This window comes from Cnephaeus nilssonii (genome assembly GCF_951640355.1).
Source record: "Cnephaeus nilssonii genome assembly, chromosome: 4".
Taxonomy (NCBI): Eukaryota; Metazoa; Chordata; class Mammalia; order Chiroptera; family Vespertilionidae; genus Cnephaeus; species Cnephaeus nilssonii.
In genome coordinates, this window is record NC_137075.1 from 44,301,248 (window position 1) to 44,324,122 (window position 22,875).

The 22,875-nt window shown below is 40.5% G+C and overlaps 1 protein-coding gene and 1 pseudogene across 2 annotated transcripts in view; one reads left to right on the forward strand and one right to left on the reverse strand.

Moving 5' to 3' along the window:
* LOC307097903 (ribosomal RNA processing protein 36 homolog) overlaps positions 1 to 22,875 on the reverse strand; it is a 415,062-nt pseudogene that overhangs the window by 33,823 nt on the left and 358,364 nt on the right. The gene's annotated exons all lie outside the window — the stretch shown is intronic.
* CHP1 (calcineurin like EF-hand protein 1) overlaps positions 1 to 22,875 on the forward strand; it is a 46,388-nt gene that overhangs the window by 15,592 nt on the left and 7,921 nt on the right. The window contains exons 2-4 of the mRNA XM_079767871.1: positions 1,912 to 1,984; positions 9,863 to 9,943; positions 17,670 to 17,797. Coding sequence (XP_079623997.1) covers positions 1,912 to 1,984; positions 9,863 to 9,943; positions 17,670 to 17,797 — 282 coding nt within the window. The remainder of the gene's footprint in view (positions 1 to 1,911; positions 1,985 to 9,862; positions 9,944 to 17,669; positions 17,798 to 22,875) is intronic.

Sequence of the window (22,875 nt, forward strand, 5' to 3'; positions counted from 1 at the left end):
CCCTTCTCTGAAATCAATAAAAATATTTTTAAAAAAATAATGGGTATGCAAAATGGGTATTATTACAGGCATGGGGAAGTAGGCTATTCGGGCTGGGGAAGGACTCTATTGTTTGAGCAACTAGGCCAGGTCAAGGTTAACAGAGCATGATTAATGTTTCTTATAACCATAGCTAGTTCCCAATATGCTATTTCTGCCCCTAACACCTATACTGAGAACTCAGTGGAGATCATGTAATCACAGAAAAGAGGCTGATCCAAGGCTCTGGTGTTCTTTTACTGAGGGAAATGGTAAAGCCACTAATGCTTGGTGCAGAGGTGAACCAGATTTTTAAAGATAAAATCTGTTTGCCCTGGCCAGTGTTGCTTATTGGTTATGTTTTAGGTGGTAGGAACGGCACCATGTGTCTGACTGGTGGGGGTCAGCAACCTCGGTACTTGGGTTCTGGTTAGGAAAGAATACAGAGCCAAGACCCAAACTGTAAGAGAACATTTATTTGGTAAATTATAAAGGTAGAAGGAGTAATTCCTAGAAGAAATGGGCTTAGAAAACAAGTTATAGAGGTAAAGAAAGGGTCCTTGGAACTCGGGAGTGAGGAAGCTAATGGTAACGTCCCTGGGGAGGAGGAAGGAAAAGGGAAATGGAGAGGGAAGGGAAAAGCAGGGTGTCCTTTCAGGTTTGTGGTCTCCACTGATTGATTGGCCGGCACCAGGGCAGGGGTCATTATCAATGCAGTTGGTCCTGTGGTCAGCTGTGGCTAATTTTGTTGCTTATCTGGGCCTGGAGCTGAAATACAACTGAAGCCTAGATGTTATCTCTAAGGAGGAAAGGTCAGGGGGTCCAAACCTCATGACCAGCAATTGCTAGGGGAGAAAAAGTCACCCTAGGGACAAGGTCCTATCCTACATTTGTCCATTGCTAGGCACCTGGGGCTTTCCATCCTGGTGACCTTCTGTACCTGGCCCCTTGTCCTTGCTCTGCTCATGGCTAACTGCCGACAGCAGTTAGAGCATCGGCCCGTGCACTGAAGGGTCTTGGGTTCCATTCCTGGTCTGGGGCAAGTTAGATCCCTGCCTCCATCTGAGTGAGGGAGGCAACCAACCAGTCAATGAATCTCTCTCACATCAATGTTTCTCCCTCCCTTCTACTCTCTCTAAAAATCAGTGGTAAAAATATCCTCAGGTGAGGAGTAACAAAAAATAAAATCTGTTTGAGTGCCCAGCCTTAAATTCAGTACCAGTTCCCTACCCTACAGTGCCAGCCTGAAACCTCAAACTGATTAATAAGTATGTGTTTTTAATCAAAGTATGCATTTTCATAGCCTATAAGTTAGAGCAGTGGTCGGCAAACTCATTAGTCAACAGAACCAAATATCAACAGTATAACGATTGAAATTTCTTTTGAGAGCCAAATTTTTTAAACTTAAACTTCTTCTAACGCCACTTCTTCAAAATCGACTCGCCCAGGCCGTGGTATTTTGTGGAAGAGCCACACTCAAGGGGCCAAAGAGCCGCATGTGGCTCGCGAGCCGCAGTTTGCCGACCACGGAGTTAGAGGACTGAAAGGAAAATTTTACAATTTCCTTTTCAACTAAAATTGGTTTTGTGTTGTCTTAACTACCTGCCATTTAACACATAGTTTTAATTAAGCATAGACTTCATTCCCAAGAGTCTATTTTGATTGCTCTTGATTTAGTTTGCATACTAATTCCTTTTATTTTTTTAGCTGTTAAATTTTCTCCTTTGACACTCTAGAGATGAGTTAGAGTTGAGACATCTCCCCATTTTGTTCACTTTGAAGCATTCAGTGGTGGGTTCAGATCAAAGGGTCAACTGGCTTCCTAAGGGCCACAGGAATGCTGTTTGAGTGGAGGGCAACTTCTCCAACTGGGACTAATTTTGTGTTCTTTAGTTTCCCACAGTCAGATCACCCGCCTCTACAGCCGGTTCACCAGCCTGGACAAAGGCGAGAATGGGACTCTCAGGTAGGCAGTTCCTTTCTTTATTTTCTGGCAGTGTCTGAATAAATGCTTTTATCCCGAGATAGGCATCATTGATCCAAAAGGGAGTTAAATAAGCAGAACACCAGCATTACATTTATCACTAGGTGCTTGCTGCTTTACTCCAACTCCCCTTAGTTCGGGTGGCCATTGTTCTGGTCCTAAGAATGTATGTACATTTGAGAATTTCAGCTCTCTCTGCTTGAGTTTTCCCAGTCCTTTCCCAAAAAAATATTAGCTTTATGAGGTTGACCCATAGCAATCCAAGTTGGTCAGTTTGTTTTGTATTTCCCAATACAACCCATAATGGGCAGTGATTCTCAACTGAGAGCTGTTTTGCCCTTGGGTGGCAAAATGTCTGGAGACATTTTTAATTGTCGTGACTGAGAAATGCTGCTCTTGTCTAGTGAGTAGAGTCCAGGAATGCTGTTAAACATCCTACAGTGCACAAGACATCCTCCCACAACGAATAATTATTCTGCCCTAAATGTCAAAAGTGCCACTGGTCTAGAGCAAGTATATGATCTCAGAGTAATGTAATGTGTATCATTTCATATTAGTAATTGTCTTATCAGAGTCAAATGAAAAAAAATACCTCCTTACCACCACCTCCCAACCTAACTCTCAGTACAGTACAACCTTTTGTTACTGTTGTTCCTCAGTTTTGATTGACTGTATAGAATGAAGCTGCTTGCCTTTCTGGTGGCTGGCAGAAAGCAGTTTAGTACTTCTTTGGAAGGCTTCTCGTATGGATGTGGGATATAGCATAAAAGGGGAAGGAATATAGTTGCTAAGCCTTTGTATATATCCTCAGGCAGAAGAGCTAGAAAATTCAGTAAATCCCTAGGGCTATGTTTGTTCAAGGCAAAATCTGCCTTTACTAAAAGCTGGGATTGACCAAAACCATGCTGCACAGTCATTAAAATCAATGACTATGGAATACCTACCATATGCAAAGACTACACTAGGTGCTTTTTCTTAATTTAGGCAAAATACATATAAAATTTACCATTCTAAAGTGTACAATCCAGTGGCATTAAGTATGTTCACAATGTTGTGTAACCATAACCATTATCTAGTTCTAGAACATTTTCATCACAGATGGAAACCCCTTACCTATTAAGCAGTCTAGTTCCCATTCCTCTGGCAACCACTAATCTACTTTCTTCCTCTCTCTGGACATTTTATATAATATATGGAATCATACAGTATGTGGCCTTTTGTAACTGACTTCTTTCAATTAACATGATGTTTTCAAAGTTCTTCCATATTATAGCATGTGTCAGTACTTCATTCCTTTTTATGGCTAATATTCTATTGTATGTATATATCACATTTTGTTTATTCATTCATCAGTTGGTGGACAGGTGGGTTGTGTACACCTTTAGGCTAGCTATTGTGAGTAGTAGTAATATGAACATTTTGATGTGGGCATATGTTTTAATTCTTTTGGGCATATCCCTAGGAGTAGAATTTGCGTCTATGGTAATTTTATGCCTAATTTACTGAGGAACCGCCAAACTGTTTCCCAAGCAGCTGTATCATTTTACATTTCCACCAGCAATGTATGTGGGTTCAAACTTCTCTACATCCTCACCAATGCTTATTATGTCATTCGATTGTGTGAGTGGTATATCATTGTGGTTTTGATTTTTTTTAAATTTCTTTATTGATTAAGGTGTTACATATGTGTCCTTATCCCCCCATTGCCCCCACCCCACCCCCACTCATGCCCTCACCCCCCTGTTGTCTGTGTCCATTGGTTAGGCTTATATGCATGCTCTCTCCCCCGTGGTTTTGATTTTTATTTCCCTTTTATTTCCCTAGTGGCTAATGATGTTGAGCATCTTTTCATGTGCTGTTTGATCATTTGTATATCTTCTTTGGAGAAATTCCTATGTATGTCCTTTGCCTATTTTTTAATTGAATTGTTTATCTTTTTGTTGTTGAGTTGCAGGAGTTCTTTTTATAGATATTAGAACCTTTTCAGATATATGATTTGCAAATATTTTCTCTGTGTAGATTATCTTTTCACTCTTTATAGTGTTCTTTGAAGCACAAAAGTTTTAAATTTTGGTGAGTCCAGTTTATCTGATTTTTCTTTTGGTGCATGTGCTTTTGGTGTCATATCTAAGAAATCATTGCAATATCTAAGGTCATGAAGATTTACCCCTCTGTGGTCTTCTAAGAGATTTATAGTTTCAGTTCTTATATTTAACTCTGATTCATTTTGACTTATTTTATATATATATATATATATATATATATACATATATATATATATATATATATATATATATATATATATAATGTATATATGGTGTGAGGTAAGAGTGAAACATTTTTTTGTGGTTGGATGTCCACCTGGCCCAGCACCATTTGTTGAAGAGACTATATAAATTTGCACTTGAAAAATAAACAGGACTAGAAATCTCTACTTTTTTTCCATTCAGCTCTAATACTTGAATAATTCACTTGGGATTACATCTTCCTCATAAATTAAGATATAGATTCAAATTAGTTCTGAATCACCCTGGACAGCATCGCTCAATGGTTGGAGTGTCGGCCCGAGCACCTCAGATTGGTATTTCACAGGATATAAATATACACTGTAACCTCACAAATCTTACTTTCTTCAGATGCCATTATATTGGGTGAAATATACCACTGCTATTGAAATTGGTCTTTCTGAAAAGGAATTGGGGTCTGGTAAGAGATCCTGAAATGATCTTTTGTAGGACAGATCAAGATGAGAGCTCAGTCAGCATCTGAATATAAAGATATTTTCTTGCCATAGCCGGTTTGGCTCAGTGGATAGAGTGTTGGCCTTTGGACTGAAGGGTTCTGAGTTGAACCCTTGTTCAATATCCTCTACATTGAACAATTTTAATATTGGGTCTTTGTCAGATAATACTTTTTCTAAAATAATACCTTGATGAAAAATGTTCCTGAATATTAAAGCCTACAGGTTAAGTTGACTATAGGGGCTTCAATATAGACCAGCTAAACTCTGCAATGAAGTTATTACTGGGAATTGCTAGTTGGCTGTGTTGTTACATATTGCTTAACGATTACCTGTAAATTTTAGGAGATAGTGTCCTGAATGGTAGCCATTTATCTGCTTACACACTAAGCCTTTTTGAGATTCATTTTCTTGTTTGACTTTATCCAGAGGACAGACGATTTCAACATTTTGGACAAGCACAAGCACAGTGGTATCACAGATGAGAACCATGATGCCAATCTAATTCTTTTGGTAGATAGTCTTTTTTTTTTTCTTCTCAAAGCTTCAGATATCTCCTGTTGATGTTTTAAAATTTCACACCTTTTTGTGGATTATTTTCTGTTATTCATTGCTCAGTATTAGGAGAACCTTCACAATCTAAAAATATGTCCTTTCCTGGGAAGTTTTCGTCTTTTCTGGGAAGTTTTCTTCTATTGTGTCTTTGAGTATTTCCATTCCTCTCCTTTTTTTTTCCTTTTTATTAAATTAATCTTTATGGCATTTCTCTTTATTGAACTGCGATGACTTGGCTTTTCTCTCATGTTTTCTGGTTGTTTGACTTTTTCCTTTGCTTCCTGAAAGATATCCTTGAATATATTTTTTAGTCCTTTTATGAACTTTTATAGTCCACAATCATGTTTTTAATTTCTAAGAATCTTTTTTGTTCTCTGCCCTCTGCTCTTTCACAGTAGTCTATTTCTGTTTTACCGTTGCAAAACTTATCAAATGTCTATTGGGTTACTTATTAGAATCTTTCATTCTAATAATTCTTTCATTCCCTGAATTATTATTTCTATTCATCTTAATTCTACTCTTTTGTGCTAGTAATTTTCCTAAGGTATCTGGTGAGCCTTGGTTGTCCATTCAGATTTATGAAAAGGCCTGGCTGGATTACTGTAGAAAACTGTTATGGGTTTGTTTCTCTACAGGTCTTTCCCTTCTGTACTCTGAGAAGGACCGTTAAGTTGATAGGCCTCACTCTACGGCAGGGGTCCTCAAACTTTTTAAACAGGGGGCCAGTTCACTGTCCCTCAGACGGTTGGAGGGTCGGACTACAGTTTAAAAAAAAACTATGAACAAGCTCCTATGCACACTGCACATATCTTATTTTGAAGTAAAAAAACAAAACGGCAAAAACACCCGCATGTGGCCCGCGGGCCGTAGTTTGAGGACACCTGCTCTGCGGTATGTGGTCAGGGAGCAAGGGGACAGATTTGCAACCCACTTCCCCATATAAAAGGATTGTGTTTCTGGGTGGCCAACCTCCCATACTTGGTTGAAGTTTTGCCCAGGTAGATCGTTCAGTTTCTTTCCATAGCAGTGCTCTGTTTGTATATTTTATTTGGAGAAATACCTATTCAAGTCCTTTGCCCATTTTTTTAATTTTAATTTTTATTACAGTTTAAAATTTTATTTAGCTTTATCAAAACTTGTTTTTTCAACTTGAATTGAGGTGGTATCAGTGTGTGTTAAGATAATTTTTAAATTTTCAGTTATAGTTGATATACAGTATTATATTAGTTTCAGATGTACAACCCAGTGATTAGACATTTATATAACTTACAAAGTGATTACCCCAATAAATCTAGTATCCATCTGACACCATATATAGTTATCACAATATTATTGACTATATTCCCTATGATGTAGTTTATAACCCAGGACTATTCTGTAACCATTTGTACTTCTTAATTTGTATGTCAAAAAGTTTTCTGTATCTATGAATCTATTTCTCTTCTGCTTGTTTATTTTGCTTTTTATTTATTTATTTTAAATAAATCTTTATTGTTCAGATTATTACAGGTTTTCCTCTTTTTTCCCCCCGATACTTCCCCTCCACGTGATTCCCCACCCCACCCATGCCCTCACCCCCCACCACTGTCTTTATCCATAGGTGTAAGACCTTTGTCTAATCTCTTCTCACACCCTTCAGACCCCCTTCCCCCTGAGAGTTGTCAGTCCACTCTCTTTCTATGTCCCTGATTCTACAGTAGCTCAGCCTCCCCAATCACCTGAGGTAGATGGTCTTGGTGCACCCCTTTATGAGCTGAGTGCAAAGTCTTGGTGTAGTTAAGCCTTGGTTGCTGTTGGTACCCTGGGAGGAATTGATCTCCAGGCCAATTGGCTGTAGGGACCTGCTGTGTTTATAACTGCTGTGCTGGAGACATGCTTCTGGTGGAGGACTTGTTTCAATGGGGCTTTGGTGCTCTCTGAGTCCGCCTCCTGACTGTGTCACTTACGGATGTGAGGAGTTGAGGTCTGTGTCTCACACTGACCACTAGGTTCACTGGCTTTTGGATCTCCAATGGGGTGCAGGTCAGCTACTGTCTGAGGCCACCCTGTAGGAGCTACAGGAGAATTCCAGTCTTCTCCTCTCTGCTTGGGATTTGGAGATTTTGGAGCTGTCTGAACTGGTTGCTAGGTTAGGCGGCACTCCATTCATATGCAAAAGCCACTGCTTGGAGTTTGGGTGAGTTTGTAGGTTGTGCAGGGCGGGGTCTCAGGGCGTCACTAGGCTAGGGCGTGGCAAACAGCAATGGCTGGGAGCCAGACTTCCTGCGTCTCTGACCCGCGATCCCGCATCTCGCGCCCCAGCGCTGCAAACAACCACTCCTCCGCACAGCTCTGCAAGCAAGCCACCCTCATTTTCCGACCAGATGGCAAACAGTCCAGAGACAGAGAGGCATCGAGGATGCTTCTCCCCATAGGAGTCTGGGTCCCGCACACTTCCCCTTTGGTTTGAAGAAAGCAACGCCCGCTGCCAGCTGGGATCCGCCTCCAGCCTGTATCTCGTGCACACGTGCCCAGTACCTCAGTTTTTCAGCATTTGTGTCCTGAACGCTCTTCTCCTTTTCCGTCTAGTTGTGGAGCCTCCTTCAGCCAGCCCTCCCGTGGCTCTGGGTGATAGAGACTCTGTTCTTTAGTTGTAGCTCTGAAATTGTTGTGCAAGGCCGCAGATTAGGTGTTCACCTACGCCGCCATTTTGGGTTCTCGCCTCTATTTTGCTTTTTAGATTCCACGTATAAGTAAAATCATATGGCATTTGTCTTTCTCTGTCTGACTTATTTTATTCAGCACACTACCCTGTAGGTCCATCTTAAGCACCAAGTTATATTATGAATGATTTATTTGGGTTCATTCATTGCTATAAAAAATGTTATCCTAAATGGTCAAGGAAGATTAGAATCCAGATTATTGTTCCAGAGCTTTGTGCTCAATTTCCTACTTCTACCTTTGCCACCATCAGATGTGCTGGAGATGAGCTTGTTGAATTAAGCACTGTAAATGTTAAACCACAAGAGGAACAACGTATTAAAGGCTCCTGGGTAAACAGAAACACTAGCATTTAGTACAGAGAGGGTGGAAGAGTAACTTTTATCTCTTCTGTTAGTAAACATCTTAAAGGCAGGAATCAGATTTCTTGAGTTTATATTTCTTCATATACTTATTACCCAGATTTACCAGTTAACATTTTGCCACATAATTTGGTGTGTATTTCCTATAACAAGGACCTTCCCATACCAAAATCAAGAAATTTAGCATTTTGATGCAGTACCATTTTATAATATTTTATATTCTGTATGGTCATATTTCATTTTTACCTCTTGGTTCCGTAATGTCCTTCATAGCAATTTTTCTTCTAGTCTAGGATCATGCATTGAGTTTAGTTATATGGCTCATTAGTCTCCTTGGATCTGAAACAATCATGACTTTCTCTGTCCTTCATGACATTGGTATTTTTGAAAAGTATAGCACAGTTATGTTGTAGACAACTTTACATTGGCACAGAATATCAAGAAGTTTTCTTTTTGAAATACTTATTGAACATTTTTGAGAGAAAACCTTTCTTTCAAAATGTTTAATATTGGAGCCCTGGCTGGTTTGGCTTAGTGGATAGAGCATCAGTCTGCGGACTGAAGGTTCCCAGGTTTGACTCCGGTCAAGGGCACATTCCTGGGTTGCAGGCTCAATCCTCAGTAGGAGGAGTGTAGGAGGCAGCGAATCAGTGATTCTCTCTCATGGATGTTTTTATCTCTCTTTCCCTCTCCCTTCCTCTCTGAAATCAGTAAAGATATTTTTTTTTAAAGTTTAATATTGGAAATAAATGTGCTTTTAGAAAAAGACATGCTTTGACTTACAGACTTAGATTTAAATCACAGTTCTGCTACTCATTAGCTTTGTAGCATTGGGCAAGTTACTTTATCTCACTGACTCAACTTCCTCAGTTCTAGAAGGATATAGGTAAAATGTTAGAATTAAGAAATGAGATAATGCATATAAATAGTTAGAGCAGCATATAATGTGTATAAAGTGAGAGGTAACTAATAATACTCCAATATAACTTCCAAGTTGTGAGTAGATAGCTACTCTTGCCATGTTTGAAGGTTAAATAGACCTCTAACTCTAGTCTGTAGAAGATAATGGAGAAAAAAACAGACTCAGAGCAAGGAAGTCTGGAAATCAGTTTGTTACATTTTATTCTTTCCTTGGACTTAAGCATTGCCTAAGAGTTATTTGTATGTCATAGTGCTGTAGATCTTCCTGTTCATTCCCCAAACTTAATAACTAAGTATAAAATGGTAATGTTCAAGGAATCATTTACAGGAACAACTGAGTATTTGCTCGTTGGTGGTTTATTGACGTAACCTGTGTGCTGAATTCACTGGAATGTGGCAAAGTTAAATCTGGCTTCTTCCACTCCTAACTTGGTGCAAGAAACACTTGGCAGCTATTAAAGTGCTATTCTTTGCAGTTATTTAATATAATTTGCCACAGAAGTAAATTCCAGAAGGTAATATCCTTGCTAGGAGTTCATGCCAAGGGCCAATGGTCTCTAACTCAAGGTGATCTCTTGACAGCCGGGAAGATTTCCAGCGGATTCCAGAACTTGCCATCAACCCATTGGGGGACCGGATCATCAATGCCTTCTTTCCAGAGGGGTGAGACCCTGCAGTTATTTGGCTTACTTTCTGAGGTTGATCTGGAATAATGATGTTGGTTGTGTCATCTCAGACCACAATCCTCCTGATTATATTGAACATCCCTAATTTGGTCATCTCTAGAATATGCCTTTTCTTCTACCCTCCTCCCTTTTTAAACTTTAAACAGGTATATGAGCCCATCTTTAAAATTCTGTTTTTAATCCCTGTTTATATATTGTTTAAATTATTTTTTTAAATCCTCACCTGAGGATGTTTGCTTTTTATTGATTTTTAGAGAGATGAAAGGGGAGAGAGAGAAACATCGATGTGAGAGAAACATTGATCAGTTGCCTCCCATACATGCCCCAACCGAGGATCAAACCAGAAACCTATGTATGTGCCCTGACTTGGAATCAAACCTCCAACCTTTTTAGTATACAGGACAACACTCCAACCAACTGAGCCACCCTGCCAGGGCTAATCCTGTTTATCTTCGATACAAAACTAAACTCTTTAAAAACTTTATTTGGAAATTATTTCAAATATACAGAAAAGTTGCAAAAATTGAAAATAGTGCAAAGGACACCTGTATATCTTTTACCCAGACACATCTATTGTTATATTGTTGTTAACATGTTGCCTCATTTGCATGTACTTTCTGTCTTTCAGTCCAAACCAATAAAAATATAATCAAGCTGAAACCGGTTTGGCTCAGTGGATAGAGCGTTGGCCTGCGGACTGAAGGGTCCCGGGTTCGATTCCTGTCAAGGGCATGTACCTTGGTTGCGGGCACATCCCCTTTGGGGGGTGTGCAGGAGGCAGCTGATCAATGTTTCTCTCTCTTTTTTTATTTTTTTTTAATTTTTTTATTTTTTTAAATTTCTTTATTGATTAAGGTATCACATATTTTTCCTCATGCCCCCATTCCCATCCCACACCCCTCCCCACACATGCTCCCACCCCCCTGTTGTCCCCAACCGCTGGTTAGACGCATATGCTTGCACACAAGTCCTTTGGTTGATCTCTCCCCTTTACCCCCACCCTCCCCCACCCTCCCTCTGAGGCCCGACAGTCTGATCCGTGCCTCCTTGTTTCTGGGATGTTTCTCATCGATGTTTCTAGCTCTCTATCCCTCTTCCTTCCTCTCTATAAAAAATCAATAAAACTTATTTTAAATATATATATATATATATATATATATATATATATATATATATAATCACAGACATAATTATGCATTTTCTAATAGCCACATTTAAAAAATAAAAATTAACAAGTTAAATGAACTTCAGCGATATATATTTTCTTTAATCTTATATATTCAGAGTATCATTCAATACGTAATTAGTATTTTAAAATTATTAATATATTTTAACAATCTTTTTTAAAATATGTTTTTGAAATTCAGTGTGTAATTTACACTTACAGCACCTACCAAATGCTATCTATAATAATAAAAGCGTAATATGCCAATTAGACCGAACAGCCAAACGACCTTCCGGATGTCATTTCAGACGAATCCGCCACGGCGGGGGCCGAAGCAGAGGTGGTTAGGGGCAATCAGGCAGGCAGGCGAGCAGTTAGGGGCGATGAGGCAGGCAGGCAGAGTGGTTAGGAGCCAGTGGTCCTGGATTGCGAGAGGGATGTCTGACTGCCGGTTTAGGCCCAATCCCTCAGGGATCCCTGTGGGATTGGGCCTTAACCGGCAGTCAGACATCCCCTGAGTGGTCCCAGATTGCGAGAGGGTGCAGGCCAGGCTGAGGGAACCCCACCACCACCACCCCTCCATCCATGAATTTTGTGCACCGGGCCTCTAGTTTTAATGTATTATTTATATTCCAATTTTATCAGTTCATCCAATAATCTCCTTTATAGCACTTTTCCCCCCTTTAATAACAGAATGCAGTCTGGGTCAGTTGTCATGTATCTTTAGCCTTCTTTAATTTGGATCATTTGCACAGCCTTTGTTTATTTTTGTGGGTTTTATTTTGTTTTGTTAGTATTTTTTTACAACTAAGAATACAGTCTTTGACTAAGAATACAGTCGTCCCCACCACATACGCACTTACTTTCTCAAATAGATTTGGTTTGTCTAATGTAAAACTAGGCTGTTGATATGCTTCACTACTAATACACTGCCTTCAAAGTACTGAGTCAATATTTATTGATTTGATTAGGTACCTTTTCATGAATAAAGTTAATCACATAATCTTGTTTTAGGTAATCGTTAACAGTCTCTTCCTGGTTCCTTGTGGCTTGTCTATATGACCCAAAGGACTTTAAGAAGTTATATGGTTGCCAGTTCTTAATGAGACTAAGTATCAGTGAGGACACTATCACATAAAATGCCTGGAGAAATTTTAGAACTCTGAATTGAGAGCAAAGGAATTTGCAAAAGTTGAGAAGTTGGATACTCAGTAAATCTAGTAAATAGAGGAACACTAGCAGCCAATTTACATGAAGGCAGGAATATGAAGACAGACCTGCTCTTTCAGATTCATGTTGACCATGAGTAATCTGCTACCCTTCCTCATTTCCCCCCATTTCTCTCCCTGAACTGCCCTGTTTGTTTTAGGTGTGGTTTTTCCACTTCTTCTTTTAGCTCTTGCAGAGCATTGAACTTCTCCAGAGAGAGCTTTCACAGCTATGTTTCATATTCAGATATTTTGCAATGAAAAGTAAACCCTATAGAGTCATTTGCCAACTTTTTTTCAGAGTTCCTCAGTCACCCTTGATTATTTGAAGAAGCAGCTTGTGGAAAGCTGTTTTGTAAGGCCAAATCACCTTTGTTGTAACTACAGTATCGCCCGCCATCCTACCCAGGGATCTACTGCTAAAGACAATAGGCAGATGTACATGAGGAAGCTGAGGCCCACACTGGGGTGCACTGCTAAGCTCTTAGCAAGCTGCACCTCTGCTTCTTGCTCTTTCTAGTAAGATATAAATATCTGGCTTACAAGGTATGTTTTTTGTCTAGTCTTTTGCATGTTTTATTGCTTTTTAGAGAGAGGGGAAGGGATGGGAGAGAGAGAGAGAAACATTGATGCAAGAGAGACATCAATCGGTTGCCTCCCATTACACACCCCACCCAGGGATCTAACCTGCAACCCAGGTATGAGCCCTGACTGGGAATCGGTGTACAGGATTATGCTCCAACCAACTGAGCCACACCAACCAGGGCTGGAATCCTTTTTTTTAAACTATGAGATTTGAGCTCTGGCTGGTGTGGCTCAGTTGGTTGAGCGTCATCCTGTGCACTGAAAAGTCTCCAGGTCAATTGGTCAGGGCACATGTCTGGGTTACAGGTTCGAGACCTGGTCAGGGTATGTGTAGGAGGCATTTGATATTTGTTTCTCTCTTTTCCTCTCTCAAAAATTATCAATTAAAAAATTGTATTTAAAGAATGAGATTTGCCCCATCGGTGTGGCTCAGTTGGTTGAATGTCATCCAGTGCACACACCGGGAGGTCACTGGTTTGATTCCCGGTCAGGGCACATACCAGGGTTGTGGATTTGATCCCCAGAGGGGGCCATATAGGAGGCAGCAAATCAGTGTTTCTGTTTGAAAGTCGAACATTGGTATATAGTCAATGTTTTGTTGTTGTTATTAATCCTCACCTGAGGATATTTTTCCATTGATTTTTTTAGAGAGTGGAAGGGATGGGGAGAGACAGAGAGAGAGAAACATTGATGTGAGAGAGACACATCGATTGGTTGCCTCCTGCATGCGCCCCAACCAGGGCGTAGGGATGGAGCCTGCAACCAAGGTAGGTACCCTTGACCAGAATCAAACCCAAGACTCTTCAGTCTGAGAGCCGACACTCTATCCACTGAGCCTAACTGGCTATGGTGGTATTTAGTTACTTTTAACTCAGAGACATTATGGCAGTAAAATATGTACTTATTAACCTGTTTGTTCTGGCATATAACTCAAATCTTTATTTCGTATTACTTGATTTCTCAGATCTTATTTTTTTAAATATATTTTTTATTGATTTTAGAGAGGAAGGAAGAGGGGAGGGAGAGAGAGAAACATCAATGAGAGAGAATCATTGATTGGCTGCCTCCTGCAAGCCCTCCACTGGGGATCAAGCCCGAAACTCCAGCATGTACCCTTGAATGGAATTGAACCCAGAACCCTTCAGTCTGCATGCTGAATGCTCTATCCACTGAGCCAAACGAGTTAGGGCAGATCTTACATTTTTTACAAGATACTGCTCCATTAGTAGTATAGCTACCTTTAAGAACTAAAGATTATTCTTTAGAACAGTGGTCGCCAACCAGTGGTCCGTGAGGTCCAAAAGGTTGGCAACCGCTGGTTTAAGGAAACCTTTGGAGCAGCGGTCGCCAACCGGTGGTCTATGAGGTCCGAAAGGTTGGCGACCGCTGCTTTACAAGGTTGTACCTTTAGAAGGTCTATAAAGACCTGCCATACTTCATCTGATCAATGAGACACACAAAGACTGGGATTTTTTCTTAGGAACGAGGCAACTTTTCTTTCCAGTACTGCCCTAGACCCGTGGTCGGCAAACTGCGGCTCGCGAGCCACATGCGGCTCTTTGGGCCCTTGAGTGTGGCTCTTCCACAAAATACCACGGCCTGGGCGAGTCTATTTTGAAGAAGTGGCGTTAGAAGAAGTTTAAGTGTAAAAAATTGGGCTCTCAAAAGAAATTTCAATCGTTGTACTGTTGATATTTGGCTCTGTTGACTAATGAGTTTGCCGACCACTGCCCTAGATAAATAACTATGTCACATGGGACATTCTGTTTTATTTTTATTTTTTTTATTGATTTTGTACAGAGATTAAGGGAGAGGGATAGAGAGTTAGAAGCATCAATGAGAGAGACACCGATTCAGCTGCCTCCTGCACACCTCCTACTGGGGATGTGCCCACAACCAAGGTACATGCCCCTGACCGGAATCGAACCTGGGACCTTTCAGTTCGCAGGCTGACGCTCTATCCACTGAGCCAAACCGGTTAGGGCTCTTTTTTAATACTAAAGAACATTCTTCATTTATTCAAATTTAAGAATTATTTCTTAAAGGATTATTGACTGGCCTGCAGTACATTAAAAATTTTTTTCTCAGCCGAAACCGGTTTGGCTCAGTGGATAGAGCGTCAGCCTGCGGACCCCGGCCTGAGGGGTCCTGGGTTCGATTTCGGTCGGGGGCATGTGCCTTGGTTGCGGGCACGTCCCCAGTGGGGGGTGTGCGGGAGGCAGCTGATCAATGTTTCTCTCTCATCGATGTTTCTGACTCTATCTCCCTTCCTCTCTGTAAAAAATCAATAAAATATATTTTAAAAATTTTTTTTCTCTAATTAACAAACAACAAAAAAAGCTTTATATACAAAAAGGTCTTTCAAAACATTGTGATCATGAAAAATGACCAGGAAAAGGGTGATCTATCCAATTATGAGGGAATAATAGAATCATAATACTCACAATTATGCTTTTATATTTATACTAGAGGCCCGATGCATGGAAATTTGTTCAAGAGTAGGCCTTCCTTCCCCTGCCTGGCAGCACCGGCTTCCCTCCAGTACCCGGCACCTGGGCTGGCTTCCCCCCGGCCCCGGCTTCGTCAGGAAGGATGTCCGGAAGACATCTAGTCTAATTAGCATATTACCCTTTTATTATTATAGATTATTATTATAGAAGATTCATTGGAGACATGCTTAAAAGTTTTAAAAAGCAAGATACAATAGAAACCGACTCATACATACAAAGAACAGACTGATGGTTAACAGAGGGGCGGGGGTTAGAGGACAGGGTGAAAAAGGTGATGGTATGAAGAAGTACAAAATGGTAGTTACAAAATAGTCATGGAGATGTAAAGTACAGCATAGGGGGGGATATAGTCAATAATATTGTAATAACTACAGGGTGAGGCAAAAGTAAGTTTATATTGTAAATGAAAAGGAGTTTATTGTTTATTAATTCTTATGTTTTCTATACAAGCAACTGTAAACCTACTTTTGCCCGACTATGTGTGTGATGCCAGGTGGTTACTGGGAATATCAGGGGGAAACACTTTGTAAAGCATATGATTGTCTAACCACTATGTAGTATACCTAAAAGTAATTCAAAAGAATATTGAATGTAAACTGTAATTGAAAAATAAAAGAAAGTAAATAAATAGTTCTGCCCTGTGTAGTTCAGTGGTTAAGAGCATCAGCCCAGGCACTGAAGACTCACAGGTTAGATTCCAGTTCAAGGGCATGTGCCTGGGTTGTAGGTTTGATCTCTGACCCAGGTTGGAGTACCGTGGGAGGCAACTAATCAATGTGTCTGTCTCACATCGATGTTTCTCTCTCTCTCCCAGCCTCCCTCTCCAACTCCCTCCCTTCCTTTCACTCTCTAAAAATCAGTGGAAAAAATAATCACTTGTGCAGTGTGTTCACAATTATCCAAATAGCATAGAAAAATTACTGGAAGAAAATTTATTAGTGATGTTTGTAATTGATTGGTAGAACTAGGAATGTGTGTTTTTTTTTTCTTTCCACTTTTCCCCAAAAGTATACTTATTGCTTTTATAACTAACCTAGAGGCCCAGCGAGAGGGCGCGAGGAGGTTCCCCACCTCTGACCTTGCGAGGAGGCACCCCACAGGGGGCTGGGACCTGCGCCTGACCCGTGTAGCGCCAGCTGCTGTGTTGTATCCGCTGGGGTGGGGGCAGGCGCTCCTGTGTGTTGTGTCTCCGCTCCAGCCCGCCCCCAGCCCCAACCTCCCTGTGGCCTCTGGGACTGGGGGCGGCATGCAGTCCCCTCCCGCCCATCTGTGTGTGCAGCTCTTCCTGAGCAGTCGTGATGCCTGGCTAATTAGCATATTCCCTGTTTATATATATAGATAACATTTATTTTAAAGATAGCTTTTCCAGCTCTAGCTGGTTTGGTTCAGTGGATATAGCGTGGGCCTGCAGACTGAAGGGGGTCCCAGGTTTGATTCCAGTCAAGGTCACATGCCTGGTTTCTGGGCTTGATCCCCAGTAGGGGGTGTGCAGGAGGCAGCCGATCAATGATTCTCTCTCATCATTGATGTTTATCTCTCTCTCTCACTCTTCCTTCCTCTCTGAAATCAATAAACACATCTTTTTTTTTAAATACATTTTTATTGATTTTTTTACAGAGAGGAAGGGAAAGGGATAGAGAGTTAGAAACATCGATGAGAGAGAAATATCGATCAGCTGCCTCTTGCACACCCCCTACTGGGGATGTGCCTGCAACCACGGTACATGCCCTTGTCCGGAATCGAACCTGGGACCCTTCAGTCGGCAGGCCAATGCTCTATCCACTGAGCCAAACCGGTTAGGGCTAAACACATCTTTTAAAAAATATTATTTAAAAAAAGATTTTCCATAGTATGCTTTAACCTTAAAATATCACTAGGTATATGTGACTGTAGGGGAGACATAGGAGATGGTTGGAAGTCATTCAGTTGAAATGACTACCTTGTTGCTGCTGCAGATTCCAAAGCAGTGAGTTTGTTTTTAAAAATACTTTTTTTTTTTATTGATTTCAGAGAGGAAGAGTGAGGGAGTGAGAGATAGAAACATCAATGCTTACCTCACAAGGTTGAGGCGAGGCTTAAATGAAGATATTTATGAATACTAAAGTACTAGTACTATGCATATTGTTGGATAGACTTCCATGCCATTTTAGCTTAAGCTATTGCTAATAAATTGAATTCATAAGAAATTATCACTCTGTTTGACATGGTGTTCTGTTTGTTATATTTCCTAATCAGAGAGGACCAGGTAAACTTTCGTGGATTCATGAGAACTTTGGCTCATTTCCGACCCATTGAGGATAATGAAAAGAGTAAAGATGTGAATGGACCAGAACCACTCAACAGCCGAAGCAACAAACTACACTGTAAGGAGCTAAAGTCTTCTGGTTTAAAACATTTGCTTTTCATTTCTTACAGATTACTTACTCATTCATTTATTCAACAAACAAGAGTATGGTGGTTAAGAGCTCAGACCCTGGAGCTAAACTGGCTGGGTTTGAATCCCAGCTCTGCCATTTTTGACCATGTGACTTTGGGCAAATTATTCAAACTCTTTGGGCCTCGGTTTCCTCTTTTGTAAAGTGGAATATTAAAGGATTTCACCTAGGGATGTTTGTGAGGATTAAATGAGTTAACATATGTCAAGTACTTCAAATAGTGCCTGGCAATGAGTTGGCTACTAATATTACAGATAAATCATAGGATGCCTACTGTGTACCAGGAACTGTAGTAAGTGCTAGGATGACAACAGTGAAAAAGATCGAGCCCCGTTTACGGCCATACCACCGTGAACATATCCGATCTCTGATCTTGGAAGCTAAGCAGTGTCAAGCCTGGTTAGTGCTTGGATGGGAAAAAGACCCAGGCCCACCTGTAAGGAATGACAGCCCTCAGCTCATCTTAGAATTTGATAGGTATTAGATATGACTCAGTGGGAGTGGACAGCTGGGTTTGTGCAAGATTAAATTTTGTCCCCATGCCTTTTGCCTCCTTTCCTTGGATGTTTGTTAGATTTCCCTCTGTCCTTGTTGGTTCATGTATAATATTGCCCAATCTCTTACAAAACTTCTCTAAGAAATTAAAATGTAATTTCTCTTTTCATTTAACACAGTCACAGTTGGGATTGAAATTATGTTGAATTGATTGAATTCAAGCTTCTCTTCAAGGATGCACAGTGGTATACAGAGAGGTCTGTGAAAAGACTTTTTAATATTGAAACAAATATAGATGAATTATACACTATTGTAGACTATCATGCCAAATGTACATATATTTTTTAAATGGTGCATAAGACTTAAAATAAACTTTTTATTTGTGGCCCTTGGCCCATACCCCGGTCTCCCTGTCTATAGGATAGGAGTATGAGTTCACTCCTTTATTCAGGAAAAGGGTTTAAGAAGCACTGAAATAAGTATTGTTGTGTAGGGTAGGGAAGATTTTTAACCAAAATAATGAAATACTGCTCTTCTCTGTACATAAGATCATGTACCTTAATGAAGAGCAGAACACTTAAATATAAACAAAACTAGATATAGAAGAAAATAGAACTCTAATGATTTGTGATCAAATTTACTGGATACTATATTGGTGAATTCTAATTGCTTCTTTCAAGACTAAATACTGTTTGAGACAAAATGAAGCCCCCATGCACTGCAGCTGTCTGGCCTGTAGCACCCCTACCCGCCTCCCCAAACCTCCAACCCCCACCGTCAAAGTAATATAATATTAGGCTTTGAGCAGAGAAATGTATCATAATGGGACTAGTGATAATCCCACTGTGTGCTAAAGAGAACACAACTTGGGAACCATATTTTAGTTTGGATTCTGGAGATATACTAAAGCCGTGGTCAGCAAACTGTGGCTTGCAAGCCACATGCGGCTCTTTGGCCCCTTGAGTGTGGCTCTTCCACAAAATACCACGGCCTGGGCGAGTCTATTTTGAAGAAGTGGTGTTAGAAGAAGTTTAAATTTAAAAAATTTGGCTCTCAAAAGAAATTTCAATCGTTGTACTGTTGATATTTGGCTCTGTTGACTAATGAGTTTGCCGACCACTATACTAGAGGATATATATAGAAAGCAACTAGAAGTTTTGAAGGCACTGATGACCACATGAATTATTATCATAAGGAAGAGTCCTTTTATTGTGGTAAAAAACACATGACATAAAATTTACCATCTTAAATATTTTTAAGTGTACAGTTTAGTAATGTTAAGAATACTCACATTATTGTGAAACTTATCTCCAGAACTTTTCATTTTGCAAAGCTGAAATTCTGTGCTCACTAAATTCCCCTTTTCCCCCCCATAAAAAGATTTTGAAAGAAGTGGGCATAAAGTCAGAAGAAGATAAGACTGGGTTAGAGATTTTTCTTCTAATATATGAAAGTTTATGGTGTGGAGAAGAACTTATGCAATGAGGACATGGATATATTTCAGTTCAACAGAAGGAAGAATTTTTAAGAGAGATACTCATGTAAGGATAGGACTGTCTCAGAAAAAGTAGTAATTCCCTGTTCAAGGAAAAAAGGGAATGGCCCTATCTGGGTAGCTCAGTTGGTTAGAACATCATCCAGATATGCCAAGGTTGTGGGTTACCTGGTCAGGGCATACATAAGAATCAACCAGTGAATGCATAAATAAGTGGAACAACACATCAGTCTCTCTCTCTGCCCCTTTCTCTCTCTCAAATCTTACCTAATAATAGACAGACATGTAAATTGACTGTACCTCTGCTACACCCACAGCCAATCAGGAGTGAGTATGCAAATTAACCTGACAAAGATGGCGTGTTAATTTGCATATGCAGGCGCAGAGTGGTTGGACCCGGCGGAACGCCTGCTATGAAGGGGAGAGAGGCGGGCAGAGGGAGCTACAGGAGCGGTGCTTCGGCCAGAAGCGGGGACTTGGCGGCTCCCAGGCGGCCGGGAGTGAAGCCAGGGGAAGGAAGGCCTATTCTTGCACAAATATTGTGCAATGGGCCTCTAGTTAATAAATAATTAAAAATTAAAATAAGCCAGACACTAAAGGATAAATATTGTTTGAATACTCTTAAATGAGGTTCCTAGAATAGTCAAATCCATAGAGAGAAAGTGGCCAGGGGCTGGGGGGTTGGGGGAGATGGGAGTCATAGTTTAATGGGTCAGAGTTTCAGTTGGGAGAGCTGAAAAAGTTCTAGAGATGGATCATGGTGATGGTTATACCAAAATGTGAAAATACTTAACTAATCTTACAAAGGGTCAAAATGGTAAATTTTATGTCTATTTTATTTAAAAGAATAAACAGTGATTAAAAGGTAAAGGTTTGACTGAGATCATTAGTTTGGTCTCTCATTAAGCAAATGTATGAGTAATTACTAAGTGCAAAGCACTATTTTAGGCCCAGGATATAATGATGCATGAATCAGATTAGGTTTTTGCTTTCATAGAGCTTATGATCTAATATGGGAGACAGACTATGGAAAAAGACAAATGAATAAACAAGATTAAGAGCATGGCAAGTTCTATGAAGGAACTGAATAAGGTGAGATTAGAAAATGTTAGGGGGCTGTCAAATTTAGAATGAGTGGTCAGTGAACTCTTCGGAATTGAAATATGAGCTAAGAATTGAGCCAACCATGTGAAGGACAGGAGAGCTCTAGGCAAAGGGAACAATTGGTTTAAAGGCCTTTGGTGTAATTAGTACTTGGTGTATTCAGAGAACAAAGAAGCATTATCAAGAAAGAAGTGGTATGGGAGGAGGGTAGAGAGGTGATGGCAAGTAAATGGCATTGATTGAGCTCTTACTGTGTGCCAGACACTAGTTAAAGTGTTTCATGGCTCTCCTCCCAGGAGCTCACGCCTTTCCCTTTCCTCTCCCCTTCCTGCCCCAGGCACATTACGTTAGCTAAACAACAACAATAAAGTGCCTTTCATGTGCTAACTCTTCAGTCCTCAGAACCCTATGAGGTGGATTCTGTTCTTATTTTGCACCCTTCAGGCAACTGAGTCACAATGCTAGTAAGCTTCAGAGCCAGGATTCAGCAGAGCCGGACAGAGTCTTAACCTCTGGATTGTATTGGGCTGAGGAGCTCAAGCAAGAGGTCTGAGCTGGAGCTACATGTTTGGTGGGAGTATTCAGAATTAGGTGGCATTTGAAGCCATGGAACTGGAAATTCCAGAAGGCTGCTTTGGAGACGAAAGTCCAAGTCATAGGACCAAGAATCAGGAAAGGGAGAGTAGAAAAGGAATGAGAAGACCTAACAAAATGGCTCAGTCATTTGTGCATTTGACCGTTCATTATCTTGGGAAAAGTGTTTCTTCTGGTTCAGGGCCAGAGCTGACTGACAGGAATCCAAGTCAGTTGAAAAATAACTACTGTTGCTGCAGTTTTTTCTAAAATGTCCTACTGAGTGATCTCTTCAGTTACTCTGCTGGTGTCTTGGTCTGCTCAGGCTGCTGTAATAACAAGACACCATTGCTGGATGACGAAAATAACAGACATTTCTCACAGTTCTGGAGTCTGGGAAGTCTGAGATCAGGGTGCCACATGGTCAGTTTCCAGATGAAGGCCCTCTACTGGTTCACAGTCATCTTCTTACTGTATCCTCACATGGAGAGGGTGGTAGAGACAGAGAGGGAGAAAGAGATCTCCTGTCTCCTTCCGTCATGAGGGCTCCACCCTCATGACATAATCTAACCCTAATTACCCCCAAAGGCTCTACTCCTAATAGGATTGCATTGGAGGTTAAGACTTCAACATGAATTTGGGGGGACACAAATCTTCACTCCATGGCACCTGCGTTTCAGAATAAACAGTTCAATACAAAAACCAATAGGTTTATAAAATCTGCTCAACCTGCCTGACTGGTGTGGCTCAGAGATTGAGTATCGACCCATAAGCCAGGAGGTCATGGTTCAATTCCCAGTCAGGGCACATGCCCTGATTGTGGGCTCTATCCTCAATAGGGGTCATGCAGGAGGCCGCCAATGAATGATTCTCCCTCATCATTGATGTTTCTGTCTCTCTCCCTCTCTCTTCCTCTCTGAAAGCAATAAAAACATTTTAAAAAGATGCTCAACTTCACTGGCTATAAGGGAAATGCAAATCAAAACTACAAGATACCATCTTATACTTGTTAGAATGGCTGTTATCAATAAGACAAGAAATAACAAGTGTTAGGACGTGGAGAAGGGGAACCCTCATACATTGCTGGTGGGAAAGTAAACTGGTACAGCCACTATGGAAAACAGTTTGAAGGTTCCTCAAAAATAAGAATAGACCACATAGGTGTCCTTTGATGGATGATTGGATAAAGATGTGGTACATATATACAATGGAATACTACTCAGCTATAAGAAAGGATGAAATACCATTTGCAACAACATGAATGGATATTGAAAGTATGCTAAGCAAATTAAAGTCAGATGGAAAAGGATAAGAACCACATGAGTTCACTCATATGTGG